The sequence below is a fragment of the Scyliorhinus canicula genome, chromosome 20, assembly GCF_902713615.1.
Source record: "Scyliorhinus canicula chromosome 20, sScyCan1.1, whole genome shotgun sequence".
NCBI lineage: Eukaryota > Metazoa > Chordata > Chondrichthyes > Carcharhiniformes > Scyliorhinidae > Scyliorhinus > Scyliorhinus canicula.
Genome location: NC_052165.1, coordinates 95,628,492 through 95,653,357, shown reverse-complemented (window position 1 = coordinate 95,653,357; position 24,866 = coordinate 95,628,492). Strand labels below are relative to the sequence as shown.

General features: G+C 53.5%; 1 protein-coding gene across 1 annotated transcript in view; it reads right to left on the bottom strand.

Moving 5' to 3' along the window:
- The window catches only part of LOC119954817 (sporulation-specific protein 15-like), a 522,687-nt gene that overhangs the window by 333,870 nt on the left and 163,951 nt on the right, over positions 1–24,866 (bottom strand). Inside the window, exon 4 of the mRNA XM_038780358.1 lies at positions 15,677–15,924. Within this exon, the coding sequence (XP_038636286.1) occupies positions 15,677–15,924 (248 nt within the window). The remainder of the gene's footprint in view (positions 1–15,676; positions 15,925–24,866) is intronic.

Below are 24,866 nucleotides of genomic sequence, written 5' to 3'. Positions count from 1 at the left end.
ATCAGGATTCTGGGTCTGGGGGGTTTCTGGGTGTGGTCGGGGGGTGTTTCTGGGTGTGGGGTCAGGGGGGGGGGTTTCTGTGTGTGGGCAGGAGGGGGTTTCTGGGTGTGGGTCAGGGGAATGTTTCTGGGTGTGGGTCGGGGGGTGTTTCTGGGTGTGGGTCAGGGGGGGGGGGGGGGGGGTTTCTGGGTGTGGTCGGGGGTGTTTCTGGGTGTGGTCGGGGTTTCTGGGTGTGGGTCTGGGGGATTTCTGGGTGTGGGTCGGGGGGTGTTTCTGGGTGTGGTCGGGGGTGTTTCTGGGTGTGTGTCAGGGGAGTGTTTCTGGGTGTGGGTCAGGGGGGTTTCTGGGTGTGGGTCGGGGGGGTTTCTGGTTGTGGGTCGGGGGGGGGGGTTTCTGGGTGTGGGTCGGGGGGTGTTTCTGGGTGTGGGTCGGGGGGGTTTCTGGGTGTGGTCGGGGGGGGTTTCTGGGTGTGGGTCAGGGGAGTGTTTCTGGGTGTGGGTCGGGGGGTGTTTCTGGGTGTGGGTCAGGGGGGGTTTCTGGGTGTGGGTCGGGGGGGTTTCTGGGTGTGGGTCGGGGGGGGTTTCTGGGTGTGGGTCGGGGGGTGTTTCTGGGTGTGGGTCAGGGGGGTGTTTTCTGGGTGTGGGTCAGGGGGGGTTTCTGGGTGTTGGTCGTGGGGGGGTTCCCGGTGTGGTCAGGGGGGGGTTCCCGGTGTGGTCAGGGGGGGTTTCTGGGTGTGGGTCGGGTGGGTTTCTGGGTGTGGGTCGGTGGGTGTTTCTGGGTGTGGGTCAGGGGGTGTTATAACCTGCCTACTTACTATTGGCTGGGGACTAATGACAATCCCACAATCCTTTGGAAGTATGAGCTTCCCCAATGAGGGGGGCGGAGAAATCATTAGCAGATTCCCTGCATAAATAAAGCTGGCCATCCCTGGATTTTTGTTGGATACAGGTTGGAAGTTGTTTTCTGTTACACCATGCCTCTGTATGGATGTTTTTGATGCTGCGCTGGAAAGCTGGAACCAGTACGCACAATGGATGCGTTACTATTTCCGGGCAAACAATATCACTGAAAATGAGCGGCAGGTGGTCATATTGCTCACCGCCTGCGGCCCGCATACGTTTGGGGTGATTCGGAGCCTGACGTACCCAGCTGCGCCGGACACCAAAACGTTTGATGAACTTGTGAACTTAGTGCGGCAACATTTTAACCCAACCCCATCCATGATAGTCCAACGTTACCGGTTTAATACCACTGAAAGGACCCCAGGAGAATCCCTTGCCGACTTTCTATCCAGGCTACGCAGGATTGCGGAGTACTGTGACTATGGTGAGACCTTGTCAGAAATGTTACGCGACCGTTCGGTTTGCGGTATTAACAATGCGGCCACCAGAGAAATTTGTTAGTCGAGCCAACACTGACTTTTCGAGCTCAGGCCGTCCCTCTCTGAAATGTTTTTTTTTTAAAATAATTTTTATTAAAATTTTCACAGAATATAACCAACAAAACAATATTAACAAAACAACCATAGTAAAAACCAAAGAACAACAACCACCCATCTACAAAAGCAACTACTTAAACAAAAAAAACAAAAAGCAGATTTCACCCTCTCCAATTTGATGAACCCCGCCATATCATTGATCCAGGCCTCCGCGCTTGGGGGCCTCACATCCTTCCATTGGAGCAAGATCCTCCGCCGGGCTACTAGGGACGCAAAGGCCAGGACACCAGTCTCTTTCGCCTCCTGCACTCCCGGCTCCACTGCAACCCCAAATATTGCGAGTCTCCAGCCTGGCTTGATCCTGGATCCCACCACCCTCGACACCGTCCTTGCTACCCCCTTCCAAAACTCCCCCTAGCACTGGGCACGCCCAGAACATATGGGCGTGGTTCGCTGGGCTCCCCGAGCACCTAGCACACCTGTCCCCCGAAAAACCTACTCATCCTCGTCCCAGTCATGTGGGCCCTATGCAGCACCTTGAACTGTATGAGGCTAAGCCTCGCACAGGAAGAGAAGGAATTCACTCTCTCCAGGGCATCCGCCCACGTCCCCTCCTCAATCTCCTCCCCCAGCTCCTCTTCCCATTTACCCTTCAGCTCCTCCACCAAGGCCTCATCTACCTCCTGCATTACCCGGTATATGTCCGAAATCCTCCCTCCTCCAACCCAACGAGAGCACCCTGTCTCGCACCCCACGTGGGGGCAGCAAGGGGAACCTCTCCACCTGCCGCCTGGCAATCGCCCTAACCTGCATGTACCTAAACATGTTCCCCAGGGGGAGCCCAAACTTCCCCTCTAACTCCACCAGACTCGCGAACCTCCCATCCACAAACAGGTCCCTCAACCTCCTAATACCTACCCTGTGCCAGCCCAGAAATCCACCATCGATACTCCCTGGGACAAACCGATGGTTCCGCCGTAACGGGGACTCCATCGAGCCCCCCACCTCCCCCCATGCCATCTCCATTGCCCCCAGATTTTGAGGGTAGCCGCCACCACCTGGCTCGTGGTATACCTTGTTGGAGGGAGCGGCAACAGCGCCGTTACCAGCGCCTCCAGGCTCGTGCCCACACAGGAAGCCATCTCCACCCTCTTCCACGCTGCCCCTTCCCCGTCCATTACCCACTTACGCACCATCGCTGCGTTGGCAGCCCAATAGTACCCACAGAGGTTGGGCAACGCCAGCCCCCCCTATCCCTGCCTCGTTCCAAAAACACCCTTCTCACCGTCGGGGTCCATTGTGCCCACACAAATCCCGTGATACTGTTAACTCTCCTAAAAAAGGCCTTTGGGATAAGGATGGGAAGGCACTGAAACAGGAACAAAAACCTCGGGAGCACCGTCATCTTAACGGACTGCACCCTCCCCGCCAGTGACAGCGGTAACATATCCCACCTCTTAAACTCCTCCTCCATCTGCTCCACCAACCTTGTGAGGTTGAGCTTGTGCAGGGCCCCCCAGCTCCTAGCCACCTGGACTCCTAGGTACCTGAAGCTCTTCCCTGCCTGCTTCAATGGGAGCCTACCAATCCCCTCCTCCTGATCCCACAGGTGCACCACGAACAACTCACTCTTACCCAGGTTGAGTTTATCCCCCGAAAAGCCCCCAAATTCGCTGAGAATCCTCATCACCTCCGGCATCCCCCCCACCGGGTCCGCCACATACAGCAACTGGTCGTCCGCATAAAGCGACACTCGATGCTCCTCCCCACCCCGCACCAGGCCCCTCGAGTTCCCTCAACGCCATGGCCAGGGGCTCAATTGCCAACGCGAAGAGCAAGGGGGACAAGGGCACCCCTGTCTCATCCCCCGGTACAGCCGAAAGTACTCCGACCTCCTTCTATTTGTGGCTACACTCGCCATCGGGGCCTCGTAGAGCAGCCTCACCCAACGGACAAACCCCTCCCCAAACCCAAACCTCTCCAACACCTCCCACAAATACTCCCACTCAACCCTATCAAAGGCCTTCTCCGCAACCAATGCCACCGCTATCTCCGCCTCCCCTTCCACAGCCGGCATCATAATGACATTGAGGAGCCTTCGTATGTTGGTATTCAACTGTCATCCCTTTACAAACCCCGTCTGGTCCTCGTGAATGACCCCCGGCACACAATCCTCTATCCTGGTAGCTAAGATCTTTGCCAACAGCTTGGCGTCTACATTTAGCAACGAGATCGGCCTGTATGAGCCACACTGCAGGGGGTCCTTGTCCCGCTTCAGGATCAAGGAAATCAGCGCCCGTGACATAGTTGGGGTAAAGCTCCCCCCTCCCTTGCCTCGTTAAAGGTCCGAACCAACGGGGGCCCAACAGGTCCGCACATCTTTTATAAAATTCGGCCGGAAACCCATCCGGCCCCAGTGCCTTCCCCGACTGCATGCTCCCTATCCCTTTAACCAGCTCCTCCAGCTCAATCGGCGCCCCCAGTCCCTCCACCCGCCCCGCCTCCGGAAATCACAGCTTGTCCAAGAAGCGCTCTATTCCACCCCCCCCCCCCACCGAGGGTTCAGACAAGTACAGTTCCCCATAGAAGTCCCTAAAGACCCCATTAACGTCTACCCCCCTCCTCACCAACTTCCCATCTCTATCCTTCACTCCCCCAATCTCCCTGGCCGCGTCTCGCTTTCGGAGCTGGTGTGCCAGCATTCTGCTCGCCTTCTCCCCGTATTCATACACCGCCCCCTGTGCTTTCCTCCACTGAGCTTCCGCCTTTCTGGTAGTCAATAGGTCAAATCTGGCCTGAAGGCTACACCGCTCCCCCAGCAATCCCTCCTCTGGGGCCTCCGCATATCTCCTGTCCACCTTCACCATCTCCCCCACCAATCTCTCCCTCTCCCTCTGCTCTCCCTATGGGTTCGGATGAAAATCAACTCCCTTCTAACCACCGCCTTCAATGCCTCCCAGACCGTCCCCACTCGGACCTCCCCGTTGTCATTGGCCTCAAGGTACCTCTCGATACACCCCCGAACCCTCTCAGCCACCTCCTCATCTGCCAGCAGCCCCACCTCCAAGCGCCAGAGCGGACGCTGGTCCCTCTCCTCCCCCAGCCCGAGGTCCACCCAGTGCAGGGGCATGATCTGAAATGGCAATGGCGGAGTATTCCACATCCTCCACCCTCGAAACCAACCCCCTGCTCAGGACAAAAAAATCAATCCTGGAATAGGCCTTATGCACGTGGGAGAAAACCGAGTATTCCCTGGCCCTTGGCCTCGCAAACCTCCATAAGCCCCCTCAACACCTTAGCTGCCGCCGGCCTCCTGCCCGTACGGGACCTGGATCGACCCAATGGGGGATCCAGTACCGTGTTGAAGTCCCCCCCCCCATGATCAGGCCCCCCACCTCCAGGTCCGGAATGCGGCCCAACATACTCCGCATAAACCTCGCATCGTCCCAATTTGGGGCGTAAACATTCACCAACACCACCCGCTCCCCCTGCAGCTTACCACTCACCATCACATATCTCCCGCCACTGTCAGCCACCACATTTAACGCCTCAAACGACAACCTCTTTCCCACCAGGATCGCCGCCCTGAATGGAATACTTGGCCCACCCACCCCTTCCTCAGCCGGACCTGGTCCACCATTCTCAGGTGCGTATCTTGGAGCATGGCCACATCCGCCTTCAGTCCCTTCAGGTGGCAAATACCCGGGCCCGTTCAGCCCCCTCACATTCCAGGTTATCAGCCGGATCAGGGGGCTCCCTGCCCCCATCCCCTGCCGACTAGCCATACCCCATCCCTTGCCCACCCCCGGCCAGCGTCCCCCGCTCTGCCAGTTTCCCACGGCGGCAACACCCCCCCTTGCATACCCCAGCTCCCTCCTGGCCATTTCAGCAGCAACCCGGTACCCCCCTCCCCCCTCCCCCCCAGGCTTGGACCCCTGCTAGCCACGGCCCCCCCCCCTCCATAGCACTCCCGTGATCCAGCTAACTTCTGCTGACCCCGGCGACTCCCGCCACACCTCTGACCCCTCCCCACGTGGGGCTACTCCTCCTCCTCCGTGCCCATCAGCAGGCCCTCCTCCCCCCCGCTCTTACGCGGGAAAATAACAACCAGCAAAGGCCCGCGCTTCTCAGCCCCGACCCCCCCCCATCACCCCGCAGCACGGAAAACCAGAGGAAAGCCCGCGCTTTCGCCCTGCCCAACCCCGCCTCCTCTAGGGCAACTCCCATTGCCAATCACCACCACCAGCTCCCCGCACTCCCAATGCACCTCCCTGCCCGAACCCATCCACCAGACCCACACCAAAAGACACAAAGACATCCCACCCACCCTGAACCCAACACACACCCCGCATGAAACAGAGAACCCCCCTCCAAAAAAAGAAAAATTAGACACAGTTACATTTACATACAAAACCCCCATCCCAGACCCTCAGTTTGAGTCTAATTTCTCGGCCTGCACAAAGGCCCATGCCTCCTCCGGGGACTCAAATGGTGGCGGTCCTTATAGGTGACCCACAGACGCGCTGGCTGCAACATGCCGAACTTCACACCCTGTCTGTGAAGCACCGCCTTCGTCCGGTTGTACCTGGCCCTTCGCTCACCCACCTCCGCACTCCAGTCCTGGTAGATCCGCACTACCGTGTTCTCCCACCTGCTGCTCCGCTCCTTCTTGGCCCACCTAGGCACACGCTCCCGGTCAACGAACCGGTGGAACCGCACCAGCACCGCCCTCGGCGGCTCATTCGGCTTGGGCCTCCTGGCCAGTTTCTGTGGGCCTCCTCCAGCTCCAGGGGCCCCTGGAAGGACCCAGCTCCCATCAGCGAATTCAGCAGGACGACCACATAGGCCGCCAGGTCCGATCCCTCCAGCCCCTCCGTGAGGTCCAGGATCCGTAAATTCTTCTGCCCCGACCGGTTGTCCAGCTCCTCGAACCGCTTCTGCAACTTTTTATGGAGCGCCTCGTGCATCTCCACCTTCCCCGCGAGGGAGGTCTCATCCTCCCTTTCGGAGGCTTGCTGCTGCAGCTCCCGGATTGCGGCCCCCTGGGCTGTCTGAGTCTCCAGCAGCTTAATGGTGGTAGCCTTCAGCGACTCCAGCAGCTCCACCTTAAGCTCCTGAAAGCAGCGCAGCAGAGTCTCCTGCTGCTCCCACGCCCACTGCCTCCACTCCTCGAGGGCTCCGCCGGCCGCCATTTTGTTTTCCTTCCCCCGCTTTCCCAGGGGCGCTGCCACCGCTTTTCTGCTCACCCCACTCCTGGTCCGGACCATAGAACCCTGGGGATCTACTGCAGACCCCTTCCCACATCGGGAATCGTCGAAAAAGCGCCGTTGGAGGACCTGAAAAGATCCCCAAAGTCCATTTCTAGCAGGAGCTGCCGAACGTGCGGCTTAGCTCCTGCATAGCCGCAACCGGAAGTGACCCCCTCTCTGAAATGTTGAGGACAGGCTAGTATGTGGCATAAATAACACAGCCACTCAGAGGAAAGCTGTTGGCAGAGCCCAGCTTGGATTTGAAATGGGCCATCGAGCTTTGGCTGTCCTGAGAGCACACGGAGATGGGAATGCAGGAGCAGCAGGGGGTCATCGATTGGTCCGCCATTGTGCCACAGTCCTTCTGCCTTCGCAAACTCCTCCGCTGCTTCCGCCGTCCCAAAATAAAAGTCCTTGGATTTGTAGGTCACCCTCAACTTAGCTGGGTATACTATGCTGCACTGCACCTTGCTGATGTACAGTGCATTACAATGTTAATGTAAGCCTACTTGTGGCAATAAGGTTTTGTTTTGATGTGTATGTGGGTAACATTCCAGATAGGAACAGAATAAGGATAGTTGGCGGGGTGGGGGTGGGGGGAAGAGAGAGAGAGAGGGAAAGGAACAGGGAGATACAGATATGCAGACGGCACCGTTTTCACTGCACCCAGCCGCCCCTCTGCAGACCTCAGGAGGTCGGTTTACCCGCTGTAGTGATGCCGCACTTCGGGAAGCTGGACACACTTGATGCAGGTGTCGTTGATTGATCGCAATATGTCGAGTGGATGTGCTTTTCTTTGGGCCAATACCATTATCGGAGATGAGCGTCAGACAGTGATCCTCGTGATGGTCTGTGGGGCATCCACCTTTAGTGTGATTAAGAGCCTAACATATCCCACCGCTCATTAGATGGGCGATGGCAAGGAGCGTCCGATCACTTTCGCAATTACTCTCAGAGAAGGAAGGTTCGGCCGTTGTCTTCGCCACAAAGACATTCCACGAGTACGTCTCACGGTTCACGGTATTGACCGAACACAAATTGCTGCTGTGTATGATCAAAGAGGACAGGGCCATCCCACCTATAACCTCGGCCAGAGTTCAACGATGGGCCCTCTTATTAGCGGCATACGACTATGCGCTGGAACACCCCCCTGCGATGCAGAACAGGAACGCATGGAGTAGGCTCCCACTTCCGCCATACTGCCAACACTACCCAGAGGTAACAAGGACGTTGCTACGATGCACTTCATGGATACCGCGTTGTGGTTCCGCACAAGGGACCTGAGCAGATCTCCATAACAGACACTCCAATGTGTCTAAGATGAAGATGTTCGCCTGAAGTTCAGTGGCCAGGGTTGGACATGGAGATTGAGCAGCCCGCCCAACAGTGTAAAGTGTGCCAGGAGTAGCAGTAGCCCCCACCTCCCTGGGAGTGGCCGAATCGACCATGGGTGCGTCTCCATGCTGATTTTGCCGGCCCTTTTCATGGTCCATGTTCTTCCCCCTCATCGATGCACAGGATGCTAACCACCGTGCCGCCTCATGGCTTGAGGTCTTCACAGATGCAAAGCCCCTCACCCCCCGGCCTAGGGTTGACCCACGACCTAGAACGTTTCAGACCCCTGACCACGCCCAAATGCCCTGAGTTCCCCCCCCTCCCCCCCTCCCCCAGACTGGGACAGCAGCTCTGGTGCCATAAAATGGAAAGGGCTCCTCACCTCCTCACTGCCGGGCAGAGAGTGCGCCAGCTTCACATTTTTGAAAAGGGGTCCTAACTGATGCCTCCGTGATTTCTCCATGGGGAGCCAGTTAATTCCCGAGAAGCCGCTGCATTCGACTTCAGTCTCGCCAATGAGATTGAAATAAATGCAAATGATGGTTGATGATATTCCCCCCATTTTGGGCGCAATCCGCAACTCGCCATCGTGAGTGGGCCGGTTAGATAGCAAATTGGTTCGCGGCGGTGAACCTTGATTTTGGCCTTTCCCACTATTTAATCAGCGCACCCAGATCCGCGCTGGACGCTACGTGGTTGTTAAATTGCTGCCTCCATCTCCAATCCCTCGCTCTCTCGGTGACATTTTCCCATAATTTGTCCGAGTGCCAGGCTCTGACCGAAACCCGGGATGTGCCTCGATGAACAGCCGAGTTCTCACACCAGGCTTGCAGGGTGGGGCAGTGGTTACCACTGCTGCCTCACGGCCTCATGGCGACGCAGTGATTAGCACTGCTGCCTCATGGTGGTGCAGTGGTTAGCACTGCTGCCTCATGGTGGTGCAGTGGTTAGCACTGCTGCCTCATGGTGGCGCAGTGGTTAGCACTGCTGCCTCATGGTGGTGCAGTGGTTAGCACTGCTGCCTCATGGTGGCGCAGTGGTTAGCATTGCTGCCTCGTGGTGGTGCAGTGGTTAGCACTGCTGCCTCATGGTGGTGCAGTGGTTTGCACTGCTCCCTCACGGTAAAACAGTGGTTAGCACGCTGCCTCATGGTGGTGCAGTGGTTAGCACGCTGCCTCATGGTGGTGCAGTGGTTTGCACTGCTGCCTCATGGTGGTGCAGTGGTTAGCACGCTGCCTCATGGTGGTGCAGTGGTTAGCACTGCTGCCTCACAGTAAAACAGTGGTTAGCACTGCTGCCTCATGGTGGTGCAGTGGTTAGCACTGCTGCCTCATGGTGGTGCAGTGGTTTGCACTGCTGCCTCATGGTGGTGCAGTGGTTAGCACGCTGCCTCATGGCCTCATGGTGGTGCAGTGGTTTGCACTGCTCCCTCACGGTAAAACAGTGGTTAGCACGCTGCCTCATGGCATCATGGCGGCGCAGTGGTTAGCACTGCTGACTCACGGCACCGAGGCCCCAAGTTCGATCCCGGGTCACTGTGAATGTGGAGTTTGCACATTCTCCCTGTGTCTTCGTGTGTCTCACCCTACAATCCAAAAATATGTTCAAGGTAGGTGGATAGGCCACTCTAAATTGGCCCTTAATTGAAAAAAAAATTGGAAAGTCTAAATTTATAAAAAATTTTAACAAGAGTTTTCAGATTTTCAGTCACTATAACATCGAACAATTGGGTGGAGCATGGTTTGTCTGTCAGTCTGGTGGGACGGGGCCTGATAGAACCGGCAAGACTGGCTCCACAGAGGTCGGAGTGCCATCTCTGAAAGGTTCCCCGATCAGCACTGAAACTAAACACGCCCCCACCACCCCATCCATGGACACACAGGACCCAACCATCACAAAGCCCACAGCTGCATCCGGGAGGTGGACCATGCCTACCATGATACCCGCGCTGTAGGATTTGCCACCATCGCCACGATGCCCCTGATCCATCGATGGCATGCATGTCACCCTGTGCATCAGGGAGTGCCCTTTATTAACAGGAAGGGTCTCCACTCCCTGAATGTTCAGATCGTGTGTGACCACCGCCTACATATCACACCTGTGAGTCCCCACTACCCCGGGAGTGTGCATGACAGCTAGATCCTGGGGCATTCAGAGATCTCCGGTGTCTTTCAGGACCATCCCAGGATTATGGGTTGGTTCTTGGGGAATAAAGGATACCTGCGGAGATTGGCTGATGATGCCGCTCCATAGGCCTGAGACCGAAACAGAGACCTGTTATAATGAGGCCCATTTTGTCACCTATGCTGTCATTGAGTTGTGAATTTGAGGGGTGGCAGGCAGAACTGATGCCAGGAGAGAGGTGGTAATTTACCCTTACAGCTCGGTGGGGGTCGTTGGTCTTCTTCCGACATTGGACACTTGTCCCCCTGGTCACGCTGCCCGCAGTGACAGCCACTGCCGCTGTACACCAGGTGGCATTGTTGACCCTGCTGCTGGTCTTCTGACCCCCTCAGGGGAAGCAAGGTGGCCATTCTCACATTGACGGCATTGAGAAGCCTTGTGAGATTGTTGAAAACAGGCCTCGTTAACGTGGCCATCGAGAAACACCCCATCAAACACACCCAAAATGATAGTTAGAAATCTTTCCATTGAATCGTGCCTGGAGAGACAGAGTATTAGGGATTGGAAATGGAGAGCGAGGGAGTGAGGGATTGGAAATGGAGAGAGTGGGAGTGAGGGATTGGAGATGGAGAGAGAGAGAGTGAGGGATTGGAATGGAGGGAGAGAGAGTAAGGGATTGGAAATGGAGAGAGAGAGTGACAGAGTGCGGGATTGGGAGAGGGACAGAGAGAGTGAGGGATTGGAGAGGGACAGAGAGAGTGAGGGATTGGAGAGGGACAGAGAGAGTGAGGGATTGGAGATGAAGAGAGAGACAGTGAGGGGTTGGAGATGGAGAGAGAGAGTGAGGGAATAGAGATGGAGAGAGAGAGAGTGAGGGGATAGAGATGGAGAGAGAGAGAGTGAGGGATTGGAGATGGAGAGAGAGAGAGTGAGGGAATAGAGATGGAGAGAGAGAGAGTGAGGGATTGGAGATGGAGAGTGAGAGGGAGTGAGGGATTGGAAATGGAGAGAGAGATAGAGAGTGAGGGATTGGAGATGGAAGGAGAGAGAGTGAGGGGTTGGAGATGGAGAGAGAGAGTGAGGGATTAGAGATGGAGAGAGAGAGAGTGAGGGATTGGAGATGGAGGGGAGAGAGAGTGAGGGATTGGAGATGGAGAGAGAGAGAGTGAGGGATTAGAGATGGAGAGACAGAGAGAGTGAGGGATTGGAGATGGAGAGAGAGTGAGGGATTGGAGACGGAGGGCGAGAGAGTGAGGGATTGGAGATGGAGGGGGAGAGAGAGTGAGGGATTGGAGATGGAGGGGGAGAGAGAGTAAGGGATTGGAGAGGGACAGAGAGTAAGGGATTGGAGATGAAGAGAGAGACAGTGAGGGGTTGGAGATGGAGAGAGAGAGTGAGGGATTAGAGATGGAGAGAGAGAGACTGAGGGATTGGAGATGGAGGGGAGAGAGAGTGAGGGATTGGAGACGGAGGGGGAGAGAGAATGAGGGATTGGAGATGGAGGGAGAGAGTGAGGTATTGGAGAGAGAGAGAGTGAGGTATTGGAGATGGAGGGAGAGAGAGAGTTAGGGATTGGAGATGGAGGGAGAGAGAGAGTGAGGGATTGGAGATGGAGGGAGAGAGAGAGTGAGGGATTGGAGATGTAGGGAGTGAGGGATTGGAGTGGGACAGAAAGAGTGAGGGATGGAGATGGAGGGAGAGAGAGTGAGGGACTGGAGATGGAGGGAGAGAGAGTGAGGGATTGGAGATGGAGGGAGAGAGAGTGAGGGATTGGAGATGGAGGGAGAGAGAGTGAGGGACTGGAGATGGAGGGAGAGAGAGTGAGGGATTGGAGATGGAGGGAGAAAGAGTGAGGGATTGGAGATGGAGGGAGGGAGAGTGAGGGATAGGAGATGGAGAGAGAGAGTGAGGGACTGGAGATGGGGGGAGAAAGAGTGAGGGATTGGAGATGGAGAGAGAGAGAGAGGGAGTGAGGGGTTGGAGATGGAGAGAGAGTGAGGCATTGGAGATGGAGAAAGAGAGAGTGAGGGATTGGAGATGGAGGGAGAGAGAGAGTGAGGGATTGGAGATGGAGGGACAGAGAGTGAGGGATTGGAGATGGAGGGAGAGGGAGTGAGGGATTGGAGATGGAGGGAGAGAATGAGGGACTGGAGATGGAGGGAGAGAGAGTGAGGGATTGGAGATGGAGGGAGAGAGAGAGAGTGAGGGATAGGAGATGGAGGGAGAGAGAGTGAGGGATTGGAGATGGAGGGAGAGAGAGTGAGGGATTGGAGATGGAGGGAGAGAGTGAGGGATTGGAGATGGAGGGAGGGAGAGAATGAGGGATTGGAGATGAGGGAGAGAGAGTGAGGGATTGGATATGGAGGGAGAACGTGAGGGATTGGAGATGGAGGGAGGGAGAGAGAGTGAGGGATTGGAGATGGAGGGAGAGAGAGTGAGGGATTGGAGATGGAGGGAGAGAGTGAGGGATTGGAGATGGAGATGGAGAGAGAGTGAGGGACTGGAGATGGAGAGAGAGTGAGGGATTGGAGATGGAGGGAGAACATAAGAACATAAGAACATATGAACTAGGAGCAGGAGTAGGCCATCTGGCCCCTCGAGCCTGCTCCGCCATTCAATTAGATCATGGTTGATCTTTTGTGGACTCAGCTCCACTTTCCGGCCCGAACACCATAACCCTTAATCCCTTTATTCTTCAAAAAACTATCTATCTTTACCTTAAAAACATGTAATGAAGGAGCCTCAACTGCTTCACTGGGCAAGGAATTCCATAGATTCACAACCCTTTGGGTGAAGAAGTTCCTCCTAAACTAAGTCCTAAATCTACTTCCCCTTATTTTGAGGCTATGCCCCCTAGTTCTGCTGTCACCCGCCAGTGGAAACAACCTGCCCGCATCTATCCTATCTATTCTCTTCATAATTTTAAATGTTTCTATAAGATCCCCCCTCATCCTTCTAAATTCCAACGAGTACAGTCCCAGTCTACTCAACCTCTCCTCATAATCCAACCCCTTCAGGTCTGGGATTAACCTAGTGAATCTCCTCTGCACACCCTCCAGCGCCAGTACGTCCTTTCTCAAGTAAGGAGACCAAAACTGAACACAATACTCCAGGTGTGGCCGCACTAACACCTTATACAATTGCAACATAACCTCCCTAGTCTTAAACTCCATCCCTCTAGCAATGAAGGACAAAATTCCATTTGCCTTCTTAATCACCTGTTGCACTTGTAAACCAACCTTCTGTGACTTCATGCACTAGCACACCCAAGTCTCTCTGAACAGCGGCATGCTTTAATATTTTATCGTTTAAATAATAATCCCGTTTGCTGTTATTCCTACCAAAATGGATAACCTCACATTTGTCAACATTGTATTCCATCTGCCAGACCCTAGCCCATTCACTTAACCTATCCAAATCCCTCTGCAGACTTCCAGTATCCTCTGCACTTTTCGCTTTACCACTCATCTTAGTGTCATCTGCAAACTTGGACACATTGCCCTTGGTCCCCAACTCCAAATCATCAATGTAAATTGTGAACAATTGTGGGCCCAACACGGATCCCTGAGGGACACCACTAGCTACTGATTGCCAACCAGAGAAACACCCATTTATCCCAACTCTTTGCTTTCTATTAATTAACCAATCCTCTATCCATGCTACTACTTTACCCTTAATGCCATGCATCTTTATCTTATGCAGCAACCTTTTGTGTGGCACCTTGTCAAAGGCTTTCTGGAAATCCAGATATACCACATCCATCGGCTCCCCGTTATCTACTGCACTGGTAATGTCCTCAAAAAATTCCACTAAATTAGTTAGGCACGACCTGCCTTTTACGAACCCATGCTGCGTCTGCCCAATGGGACAATTTCTATCCAGATGCCTCGCAATTTCTTCCTTGATGATAGATTCCAGCATCTTCCCTATTACCGAAGTTAAACTCACTGGCCTATAATTTCCTGCTTTCTGCCTACCTCCTTTTTTAAACAGTGGCGTCACGTTTGCTAATTTCCAATCCACCGGGACCACCCCAGAGTCTAGTGAATTTCGGTAAAATTATCACTAGTGCATCTGCAATTTCCCTAGCCATCTCTTTTAGCACTCTGGGATGCATTCCATCAGGGCCAGGAGACTTGTCTACCTTTAGCCCCATTAGCTTGCCCATCACTCCCTCCTTAGTGATACCAATCCTCTCAAGGTCCTCACCTGTCATAGCCTCATTTCTATCAGTCGCTCAGTTCCTCAGCCATTTCCTCATTTCCCATTATTAAAACTCCCTTCTCATCCTCTAAAGGAACGTGAGGGATTGGAGATGGAGGTAAAGAGATTGAGGGATTGGAGATGGAGAGAGAGAGTGAGGGATTGGAGATGGAGAGAGAGAGTGAGGGACTGGAGATGGAGAGAGAGTGAGGGATTGGAGATGGAGAGAGAGAGAGAGAGAGAGAGAGAGTGAGGGATTGGAGATGGAGAGAGAGTGAGGCATTGGAGATGGAGAAAGAGAGAGAGAGAGAGAATGAGGGATTGGAGATGGAGGGAGAGAGTGAGGGATTGGAGATGGAGAGAGAGAGTGAGGGACTGGAGATGGAGAGAGAGAGTGAGGGATTGGAGATGGAGGGAGAGAGAGTGAGGGATTGGAGATGGAGGGAGAGAGAGTGAGGAATTGGAGATGGAGGGAGAGAGAGTGAGGGGTTGGAGATGGAGGGAGAGAGAGAGTGAGGGACTGGAGATGGAGAGAGAGAGAGTGAGGGATTGGAGGGAGAGAGAGTGAGGGATTGGAGATGGAGAGAGAGAATGAGGGATTGGAGATGGAGAAAGAGAGAGAGAGAAAGACTGGTCGGAGATGGAGGGAGAGAGAGAGTGAGGGATTGGAGATGTAGGGTGAGAGAGTGAGGGATTGGAGATGGAGGGAGAGAGAGAGTGAGGGATTGGAGAAAGAGGGAGAGAGTGAGGGATTGGAGATGGAGGGAGAATGAGGGATTGGAGATGTTGGGAGAGAAAGTGAGGGATTGGAGATGGAGGGAGAGAGAGAGTGAGGGATTGGAGACGGAGGGAGAGAGTGAGGGATTGGAGATGGAGGAGAATGAGGGATTGGAGATGGTGGGAGAGAGTGAGGGACCGGTGATGGAGGGAGAGAGAGTGAGGGATTGGAGATGGAGGGAGAGAGATTGAGGGATTGGAGATGGAGGGAGAGAGAGTGAGGGATTGGAGATGGAGGAGAGAGTGAGGGATTGGAAATGGAGAGAGAGAGTGAGGGATTGGAGATGGAGAGAGTGAGGGACTGGAGATGGAGGGAGAGAGAGAGTGAGGGATTGGAGATGGAGGGAGAGAGAGTGAGGGATTGGAGATGGAGGGAGAGAGAGTGAGGGATTGGAGATGGAGGGAGAGAGAGTGAGGGATTGGAGATGGAGGGATAGTGAGTGAGGGATTGGAAAGAGAGATTAGAAGTTGTGTGGTTCTGTCGGTGAGTAACTGGTTATAGTCCTTTTGGTTATCTCATTAGTGAAATTATTCAGCAGTGCTTACTGACCAGATTACTGAGTCTCCGAAGGAGATAGTTGAGTAGGAATGATTTCCCCTTCCTCTCTTCACCGATGATGGAGATCAGACAAACCGGCAGCTCCTTCACATCATCTTGGAGAAAACAACTTCCCAGAACATCCTCGTTGACCATCATTGTGCCGTCTTTGCCAAAGGCCACCAACTGTTTGGCTTCTCCAACTGCAGCATCCTGGGTAATTTTCATTGAAAAGATGTTAAAATAGTCAAATACATTCACTGGTCAGAGGAAGAGGATCAACACAAAATTAAACACAGCACTGTACAAAGCAAAGGAGAACCGTTTCGGTAATAGACACCCAGTCCCAGAGGGGGAAAGGAGAGTGTATCTAACACACTGTGACACTGTCCCAGAGGGGGAAAGGACAGTGTATCTAACACACTGACACTGTCCCAGAGGGAAAGGACAGTGTATCTAACAGGCTGTGACACCCGGTCCCAGAGGGGGAAAGGACAGTGTATCTAACACACTGTGACACCCAGTCCCAGAGGGGGAAAGGACAGTGTATCTAACATACAGTGACACCCGGTCCAGAGGGGGAAAGGACAGAGAATCTAACACACTGTGACACTGTCCCAGAGGGGGAAAGGACAGTGTATCTAAAATACAGTGACACCCGGTCCCAGAGGGGAAAGGACAGTGTATCAAACACACTGTGACACCCGGTCCCAGAGGGGGAAAGGACAGTGTATCTAACACACTGTGACACTGTCCCAAAGGGGGAAAGGACAGTGTATCTAACACACTGTGACACCCGGTCCCAGAGGGGGAAAGGACAGTGTATCTAACACACTGTGACACTGTCCCAGAGGGGGAAAGGACAGTGTATCTAACACACTGTGACACCCGGTCCCAGAGGGGAAAGGACAGTGTATCTAACACACTGTGACACCTGGTCCCAGAGGGGGAAAGGACAGTGTATCTAACACACTGTGACACTGTCCCAGAGGGGGAAAGGACAGTGTATCTAACACACTGTGACACTGTCCCAGAGGGGGAAAGGACAGTGTATCTAACACACTGTGACACTGTCCCAGAGGGGGAAAGGACAGTGTATCTAACACACTGTGACACTGTCCAAGAGGGGGAAAGGACAGTGTATCTAACACACTGTGACACCCGGTCCCAGAGGGGGAAAGGACAGTGTATCTAACACACTGTGACACCCGGTCCCAGAGGGGGAAAGGACAGTGTATCTAACACACTGTGACACCCGGTCCCAGAGGGGGAAAGGACAGTGTATCTAACACACTGTGACACTGTCCCAGAGGGGGAAAGGACAGTGTATCTAACACACTGTGACACCTGTCCCAGAGGGGGAAAGGACAGTGTATCTAACACACTGTGACACTGTCCCAGAGGGGGAAAGGACAGTGTATCTAACACACTGTGACACTGTCCAAGAGGGGGAAAGGACAGTGTATCTAACACACTGTGACACCCGGTCCCAGAGGGGGAAAGGACAGTGTATCTAACACACTGTGACACCCGGTCCCAGAGGGGGAAAGGACAGTGTATCTAACACACTGTGACACCCGGTCCCAGAGGGGAAAGGACAGTGTATCTTACACACTGTGACACACGGTCCCAGAGGGGGAAAGGACAGTGTATCTAACACACTCTGACACTGTCCCAGAGGGGGAAAGGACAGTGTATCTAACACACTCTGACACTGTCCCAGAGGGGGAAAGGACAGTGTATCTAACACACTGTGACACTGTCACAGAGGGGGAAAGGACAGTGTATCTAAAATACAGTGACACCCGGTCCCAGAGGGGAAAGGACAGTGTATCAAACACACTGTGACACCTGGTCCCAAAGGGGGAAAGGACAGTGTATCTAACTCACTGTGACACTGTCCAAGAGGGGGAAAGGACAGTGAATCTAACACAATGTGACACTGTCCAAGAGGGGGAAAGGACAGTGTATCTAACACACTGTGACACCCGGTCCCAGAGGGGGAAAGGACAGTGTATCTAACACACTGTGACACCCAGTCCTAGAGGGGGAAAGGACAGTGTATCTAACACACTGTGACACTGTCCCAGAGGGGGAAAGGACAGTGTATCTAACACACTGACACTGTCCCAGAGAGGGAAAGGACAGTGTATCTAACACACTGTGACACCCGGTTCCAGAGGGGGAAAGGACAGTGTATCTAACACACTGTGACACCCAGTCCCAGAGGGGGAAAGGACAGTGTATCTAACATACAGTGACACCCGGTCCCAGAGGGGGGAAGGACAGAGAATCTAACACACTGTGACACTGTCCCAGAGGGGGAAAGGACAGTGTATCTAAAATACTGTGACACCCGGTCCCAGAGCGGAAAAGGACAGTGTATCTAACACACTGTGACACTGTCCCAGAGGGGGAAAGGGCAGTGTATCTAAAATACAGTGACACCCGGTCCCAGAGGGGGAAGGGACAGTGCATCAAACACACTGTGACACCTGGTCCCAAAGGGGGAAAGGACAGTGTATCTAACACACTGTGACACCCGGTCCCAGAGGGGGAAAGGACAGTGTATCTAACACACTGTGACACTGTCCAAGAGGGGGAAAGGACAGTGTATCTAACACACTGTGACACCCGGTCCCAGAGGGGGAAAGGACAGTGTATCTAACACGCTGTGACACCCGGTCCCAGAGGGGGAAAGGACAGTGTATCTAACACACTGTGACACCCGGTCAAAGAGGGGGAAAGGACAGTGTATCTAACACACTGTGACACCCGGTCAAAGAGGGGGAAAGGACAGTGTATCTAACACACTGTGACACTGTCCCAGAGGGGGAAAGGACAGTGTATCTAACACACTGTGACACCCGGTCCCAGAGGGGGAAAGGACAGTGTATCTAACACACTGTGACACCCGGTCAAAGAGGGGGAAAGGACAGTGTATCTAACACACTGACACTGTCCCAGAGGGGGAAAGGACAGTGTATCTAACACACTGTGACACTGTCCCAGAGGGGGAAAGGACAGTGTATCTAACACACTGTGACACTGTCCCAGAGGGGGAAAGGACAGTGTATCTAACACACTGTGACACTGTCCCAGAGAGGGAATGGACAGTGTATCTAACACACTGTGACACTGTCCCAGAGGGGGAAAGGACAGTGTATCTAACACACTGTGACACTGCCCCAGAGGGGGAAAGGACAGTGTATCTAACACACTGTGACACCCGGTCCCAGAGGGGGAAAGGACAGAGTACCTAACACACTGTGACACCCGGTCCCAGAGGGGGAAAGGACAGTGTATCTAACGCACTGTGACACTGTTCCAGAGAGGGAAAGGACAGTGTATCTAACACACTGTGACACTGTCCCAGAGGGGGAAAGGACAGTGTATATAATACACTGTGACACCCAGTGCTAGAGGGGGAAAGGACAGTGTATCTAACACACTGTGACACTGTCCCAGAGGGGAAAAGGACAGTGTATCTAACATACTGTGACACCCGGTCACAGAGGGGGAAAGGACAGTGTATATAATACACTGTGACACGCAGTGCTAGAGGGGGAAAGGACAGTGTATCTAACACACTGTGACACTGTCCCAGAGGGGAAAAGGACAGTGTATCTAACATACTGTGACACCCGGTCACAGAGGGGGAAAGGACAGTGTATCTAACACACTGTGACACTATCCCAGAGGGGGAAAGGACAGTGTATCTAACACACTGTGACACTGTCCCAGAGGGGGAAAGGACAGTGTATCTAACACACTGTGACACCCGGTCCCAGAGGGGGAAAGGACAGTGTCTCTAACACACTGTGACACCCGGTCCAAGAGGGGGAAAGGACAGTGTATCTAACACACTGTGACACCCGGTCCCAGAGGGGTTAAGGACAGTGTATCTAACACACTGTGACACTGTCCCAGAGAGGGAAAGGACAGTGTATGTAACACACTGTGACACCCGGTCCCAGAGGGGGAACGGACAGTGTGTCTAACACACTGTGACACTGTCCCAGAGGGGGAAAGGACAGTGTATCTAACACACAGAGACACCCGGTACCAGAGGGGAAAGGACAGTGTATCTAACACACTGTGACACCCGGTCCCAGAGGGGGAAAGGACAGTATATCTAACACACTGACACTGTCCCAGAGGGGGAAAGGACAGTGTATCTAACACACTGTGACACTGTCCCAGAGGGGGAAAGGACAGTATATCTAACACACTGACACTGTCCCAGAGGGGGAAAGGACAGTGTATCTAACACACTGTGACACTGGCACAGAGGGGGAAAGGACAGTGTATCTAACACACTGTGACACTGTCCCAGAGGGGGAAAGGACAGTGTATCTAACACACTGTGACACTGTCCCAGAGGGGGAAAGGACAGTGTATCTAACACACTGTGACACCCGGTCCCAGAGGGGGAAAGGACAGTGTATCTAACGCACTGTGACACCCGGCCCCAGAGGGGTTAAGGACAGTGTATCTAACACACAGTGACACGCGGTACCAGAGGGGGAAAGGACAGTGTATCTAACACAGTATGACACTGTCCCAGAGGGGGAAAGGACAGTGTATCTAACACACTGCGACACTGTCCCAGAGGGGGAAAGGACAGTGTATCTAACACACTGTGACACTGTCCCAGAGGCGGAAAGGACAGTGTTTCTAACTCACTGTGACACCCGGTCCCAGAGGGGGAAAGGACAGTGTATCTAACACACTGTGACACGGTCCCAGAGGGGGGAAAGGACAGTGTATCTAACACACTGTGACACTGTCCCAGAGTGGGAAAGGACAGTTTATCTAACACACTGTGACACTGTCCCAGAGGGGGAAAAGACAGTGTATCTAACACACTGTGACACTGTCCCAGAGAGGGAAAGGACAGTGTCTCTAACACACTGTAGCATCCGGTCCCAGAGGGGGAAAGGACAGTGTATCTAACACACTGACACTGTCCCAGAGGGGGAAAGGTCAGTGTATCTAACACACTGTGACACCCTGTTGCAGAGGGGTTAAGGACAGTGCATCTAACACACTGTGACACCCGGTCCCAGAGGGGGAAAGGACAGTGTATCTAACACACTGTGACACTGTCCCAGAGGGGGAAAGGACAGTGTATCTAACACACTGTGACACTGTCCCAGAGGGGGAAAGGACAGTGTGTATAACACACTGTGACACTGTCCCAGATGGGGAAAGGACAGTGCATCTAACCCACTGTGATGCCCGGTCCCAGAGGGGTTAAGGACAGTGTATCTAACACACTGTGACACTGTCCCAGAGGGGGAAAGGACACTGTATCTAACACACTGACACTGTCCCAGAGAGGGAAAGGTCAGTGTATCTAACACACTGTGACACTGTCCCAGAGGGGAAAAGGACAGTGTATCTAACATACTGTGACACCCGGTCCCAGAGGGGGAAAGGACAGAGAATCTAACACACTGTGACACTGTCCCAGAGGGGGAAAGGACAGTGTATCTGAAATACAGTGACACCCACTCCCAGAGGGGGAAAGGACAGTGTATCTAAAATACAGTGACACCCGGTCCCAGAGGGGGAAAGGACAGTGTATCTAACACACTGTGGCACCCGGTCCCAGAGGGGGAAAGGACAGTGTCTCTAACACACTGTGACACCCGGTCCCAGAGGGGGAAAGGACAGTGTATCTAACACACTGTGACACCCTGTCCCAGAGGGGTTAAGGACAGTGTATCTAACACACTGTGACACCCGGTCCCAGAGGGGGAAAGGACAGTGTATCTAACACACTGTGACACTGTCCCAGAGGGGTAAAGGACAGTGTATCTAACACACTGTGACACTGTCCCAGAGGGGGAAAGGACAGTGTATCTAACACACTGACACTGTCACAGAGGGGGAAAGGACAGTTTGTATAACACACTGTGACACTGTCCCAGATGGGGAAAGGACAGTGCATCTAACCCACTGTGACGCCCGGTCCCAGAGGGTGAAAGGACAGTGTATCTAACACACTGTGACACCCGGTCCCAGAGGGGGAAAGGACAGTGTATCTCACACACCGTGACACGCGGTACCAGAGGGGGAAAGGACAGTGTATCTAACACAGTGTGACACTTTCCCAGAGGGGGAAAGGACAGTGTATCTAACACACTGTGACACTGTCCCAGAGGGGGAAAGGACAGTGTATCTAACACACTGTGACACTGTCCCAGAGGGGGAAAGGACAGTGTATCTAACACACTGTGACACTTTCCCAGAGGGGGAAAGGACAGTGTATCTAACACACTGTGACACTGTCCCAGAGGGGGAAAGGACAGTGTATCTAACACACTGTGACACCCGGTCCCAGAGGGGGAAAGGACAGTGTATCTAACACACTGTGACACTGTCGCAGAGGGGGAAAGGACAGTATATCTAACACACTGTGACACTGTCCCAGAGGCGGAAAGGACAGTGTTTCTAACACACTGTGACACAGTCCCAGAGGGGGAAAGGACAGTGTATCTAACACACTGTGACACTGTCCCAGAGGGGGAAAGGACAGTGTATCTAACACACTGTGACACCCGGTCCCAGAGGAGGAAAGACAGTGTATCTAACACACTGTGACACTGTCCCAGAGAGGGAAAGGACAGTGTATCTAACACACTGTGACACTGTCTCAGAGGGGGAAAGGACAGTGCATCTAACACACTGTGACACTGTCCCAGAGGGGTAAGGACAGTGTATCTAACACACTGTGACACTGTCCCAGAGGGGTAAGGACAGTGTATCTAACACACTGTGACCCAGTCCCAGAGGGGTAAGGACAGTGTATCTAACACACTGTGACACCTGGTCCCATAGAGGGAAAGGACAGTGTATCTAACACACTGTGACACTGTCCCAGAGGGGGAAGGGACAGTGTATCAAACACACTGTGACACCCGGTCTCAGAGGGGAAAGGACAGTGTATCTAATACACTATGACACCCGGTCCCAGAGGGGGAAAGGACAGTGTATCTAACACACTGACACTTTCCCAGAGGGGGAAAGGACAGTGTATATAACACACTGTGACACTGTCCCAGAGGAGGAAAGGACAGTGTATCTAACACACAGTGACACTGTCCCAGGGGGGAAAGGTCAGTGTATCTAACACACTGACACTGTCCAATAGGGGGAATGGACAGTGTATCTAACACACTGTGACACCCGGTCCCAGAGGGGGAAAGGACAGTGTATCTAACACACTGTGACACTGTCCCAGAGGGGGAAAGGACAGTGTATCTAAAATACAGTGACACCCGGTCCCAGAGGGGAAAGGACAGTGTATCAAACACACTGTGGCACCCGGTCCCAGAGGGGGAAAGGACAGTGTATCTAACACACTGTGACACCCGGTCCCAGAGGGGGAAAGGACAGTGTATCTAACACACTGTGACACCCTGTCCCAGAGGGGTTAAGGACAGTGTATCTAACACACTGTGACACCCGGTCCCAGAGGGGGAAAGGACAGTGTATCTAACACACTGTGACACTGTCCCAGAGGGGTAAAGGGCAGTGTATCTAACACACTGTGACACTGTCCCAGAGGGGGAAAGGACAGTGTATCTAACACACTGACACTGTCACAGAGGGGGAAAGGACAGTTTGTATAACACACTGTGACACTGTCCCAGATGGGGAAAGGACAGTGCATCTAACCCACTGTGACGCCCGGTCCCAGAGGGTGAAAGGACAGTGTATCTAACACACTGTGACACCCGGTCCCAGAGGGGGAAAGGACAGTGTATCTCACACACCGTGACACGCAGTACCAGAGGGGGAAAGGACAGTGTATCTAACACAGTGTGACACTTTCCCAGAGGGGGAAAGGACAGTGTATCTAACACACTGTGACACTGTCCCAGAGGGGGAAAGGACAGTGTATCTAACACACTGTGACACCCGGTCCCAGAGGGGGAAAGGACAGTGTATCTAACACACTGTGACACTGTCGCAGAGGGGGAAAGGACAGTATATCTAACACACTGTGACACTGTCCCAGAGGCAGAAAGGACAGTGTTTCTAACACACTGTGACACAGTCCCAGAGGGGGAAAGGACAGTGTATCTAACACACTGTGACACTGTCCCAGAGGGGGAAAGGACAGTGTATCTAACACACTGTGACACCCGGTCCCAGAGGAGGAAAGACAGTGTATCTAACACACTGTGACACTGTCCCAGAGAGGGAAAGGACAGTGTATCTAACACACTGTGACACTGTCTCAGAGGGGGAAAGGACAGTGTATCTAACACACTGTGACACTGTCCCAGAGGGGTAAGGACAGTGTATCTAACACACTGTGACACTGTCCCAGAGGGGTAAGGACAGTGTATCTAACACACTGTGACCCAGTCCCAGAGGGGTAAGGACAGTGTATCTAACACATTGTGACACCTGGTCCCATAGAGGGAAAGGACAGTGTATCTAACACACTGTGACACTGTCCCAGAGGGGGAAGGGACAGTGTATCAAACACACTGTGACACCCGGTCTCAGAGGGGAAAGGACAGTGTATCTAATACACTATGACACCCGGTCCCAGAGGGGGAAAGGACAGTGTATCTAACACACTGACACTTTCCCAGAGGGGGAAAGGACAGTGTATCTAACACACTGTGACACTGTCCCAGAGGGGGAAAGGACAGTGTATCTAACACACTGTGACACTGTCCCAGAGGGGGAAAGGACAGTGTATCTAACACACTGTGACACTGACCCAGAGGGGGAAAGGACAGTGTATCTAACACACTGTGACACTGTCCAAGAGGAGGAAAGGACAGTGTATCTAACACACTGTGACACTGTCCCAGAGGGGGAAAGGACAGTGTATCTAACACACTGAGACTGTCCCAGGGGGGAAAGGTCAGTGTATCTAACACACTGACACTGTCCAATAGGGGGAAAGGACAGTGTATCTAACACACTGTGACACTGTCGCAGAGGGGGAAAGGACAGTGTATCTAACACACTGTGACACTGTCCCAGGGGGGAAAGGTCAGTGTATCTAACACACTGACACTGTCAAATAGGGGGAAAGGACAGTGTATCTAACACACTGTGACACCCGGTCCCAGAGGGGGAAAGGACAGTGTATCTAACACACTGTGACACCCGGTCCCAGAGGGGGAAAGGACAGTGTATCTAACAGACTGTGACACTGTCCCAGAGGGGG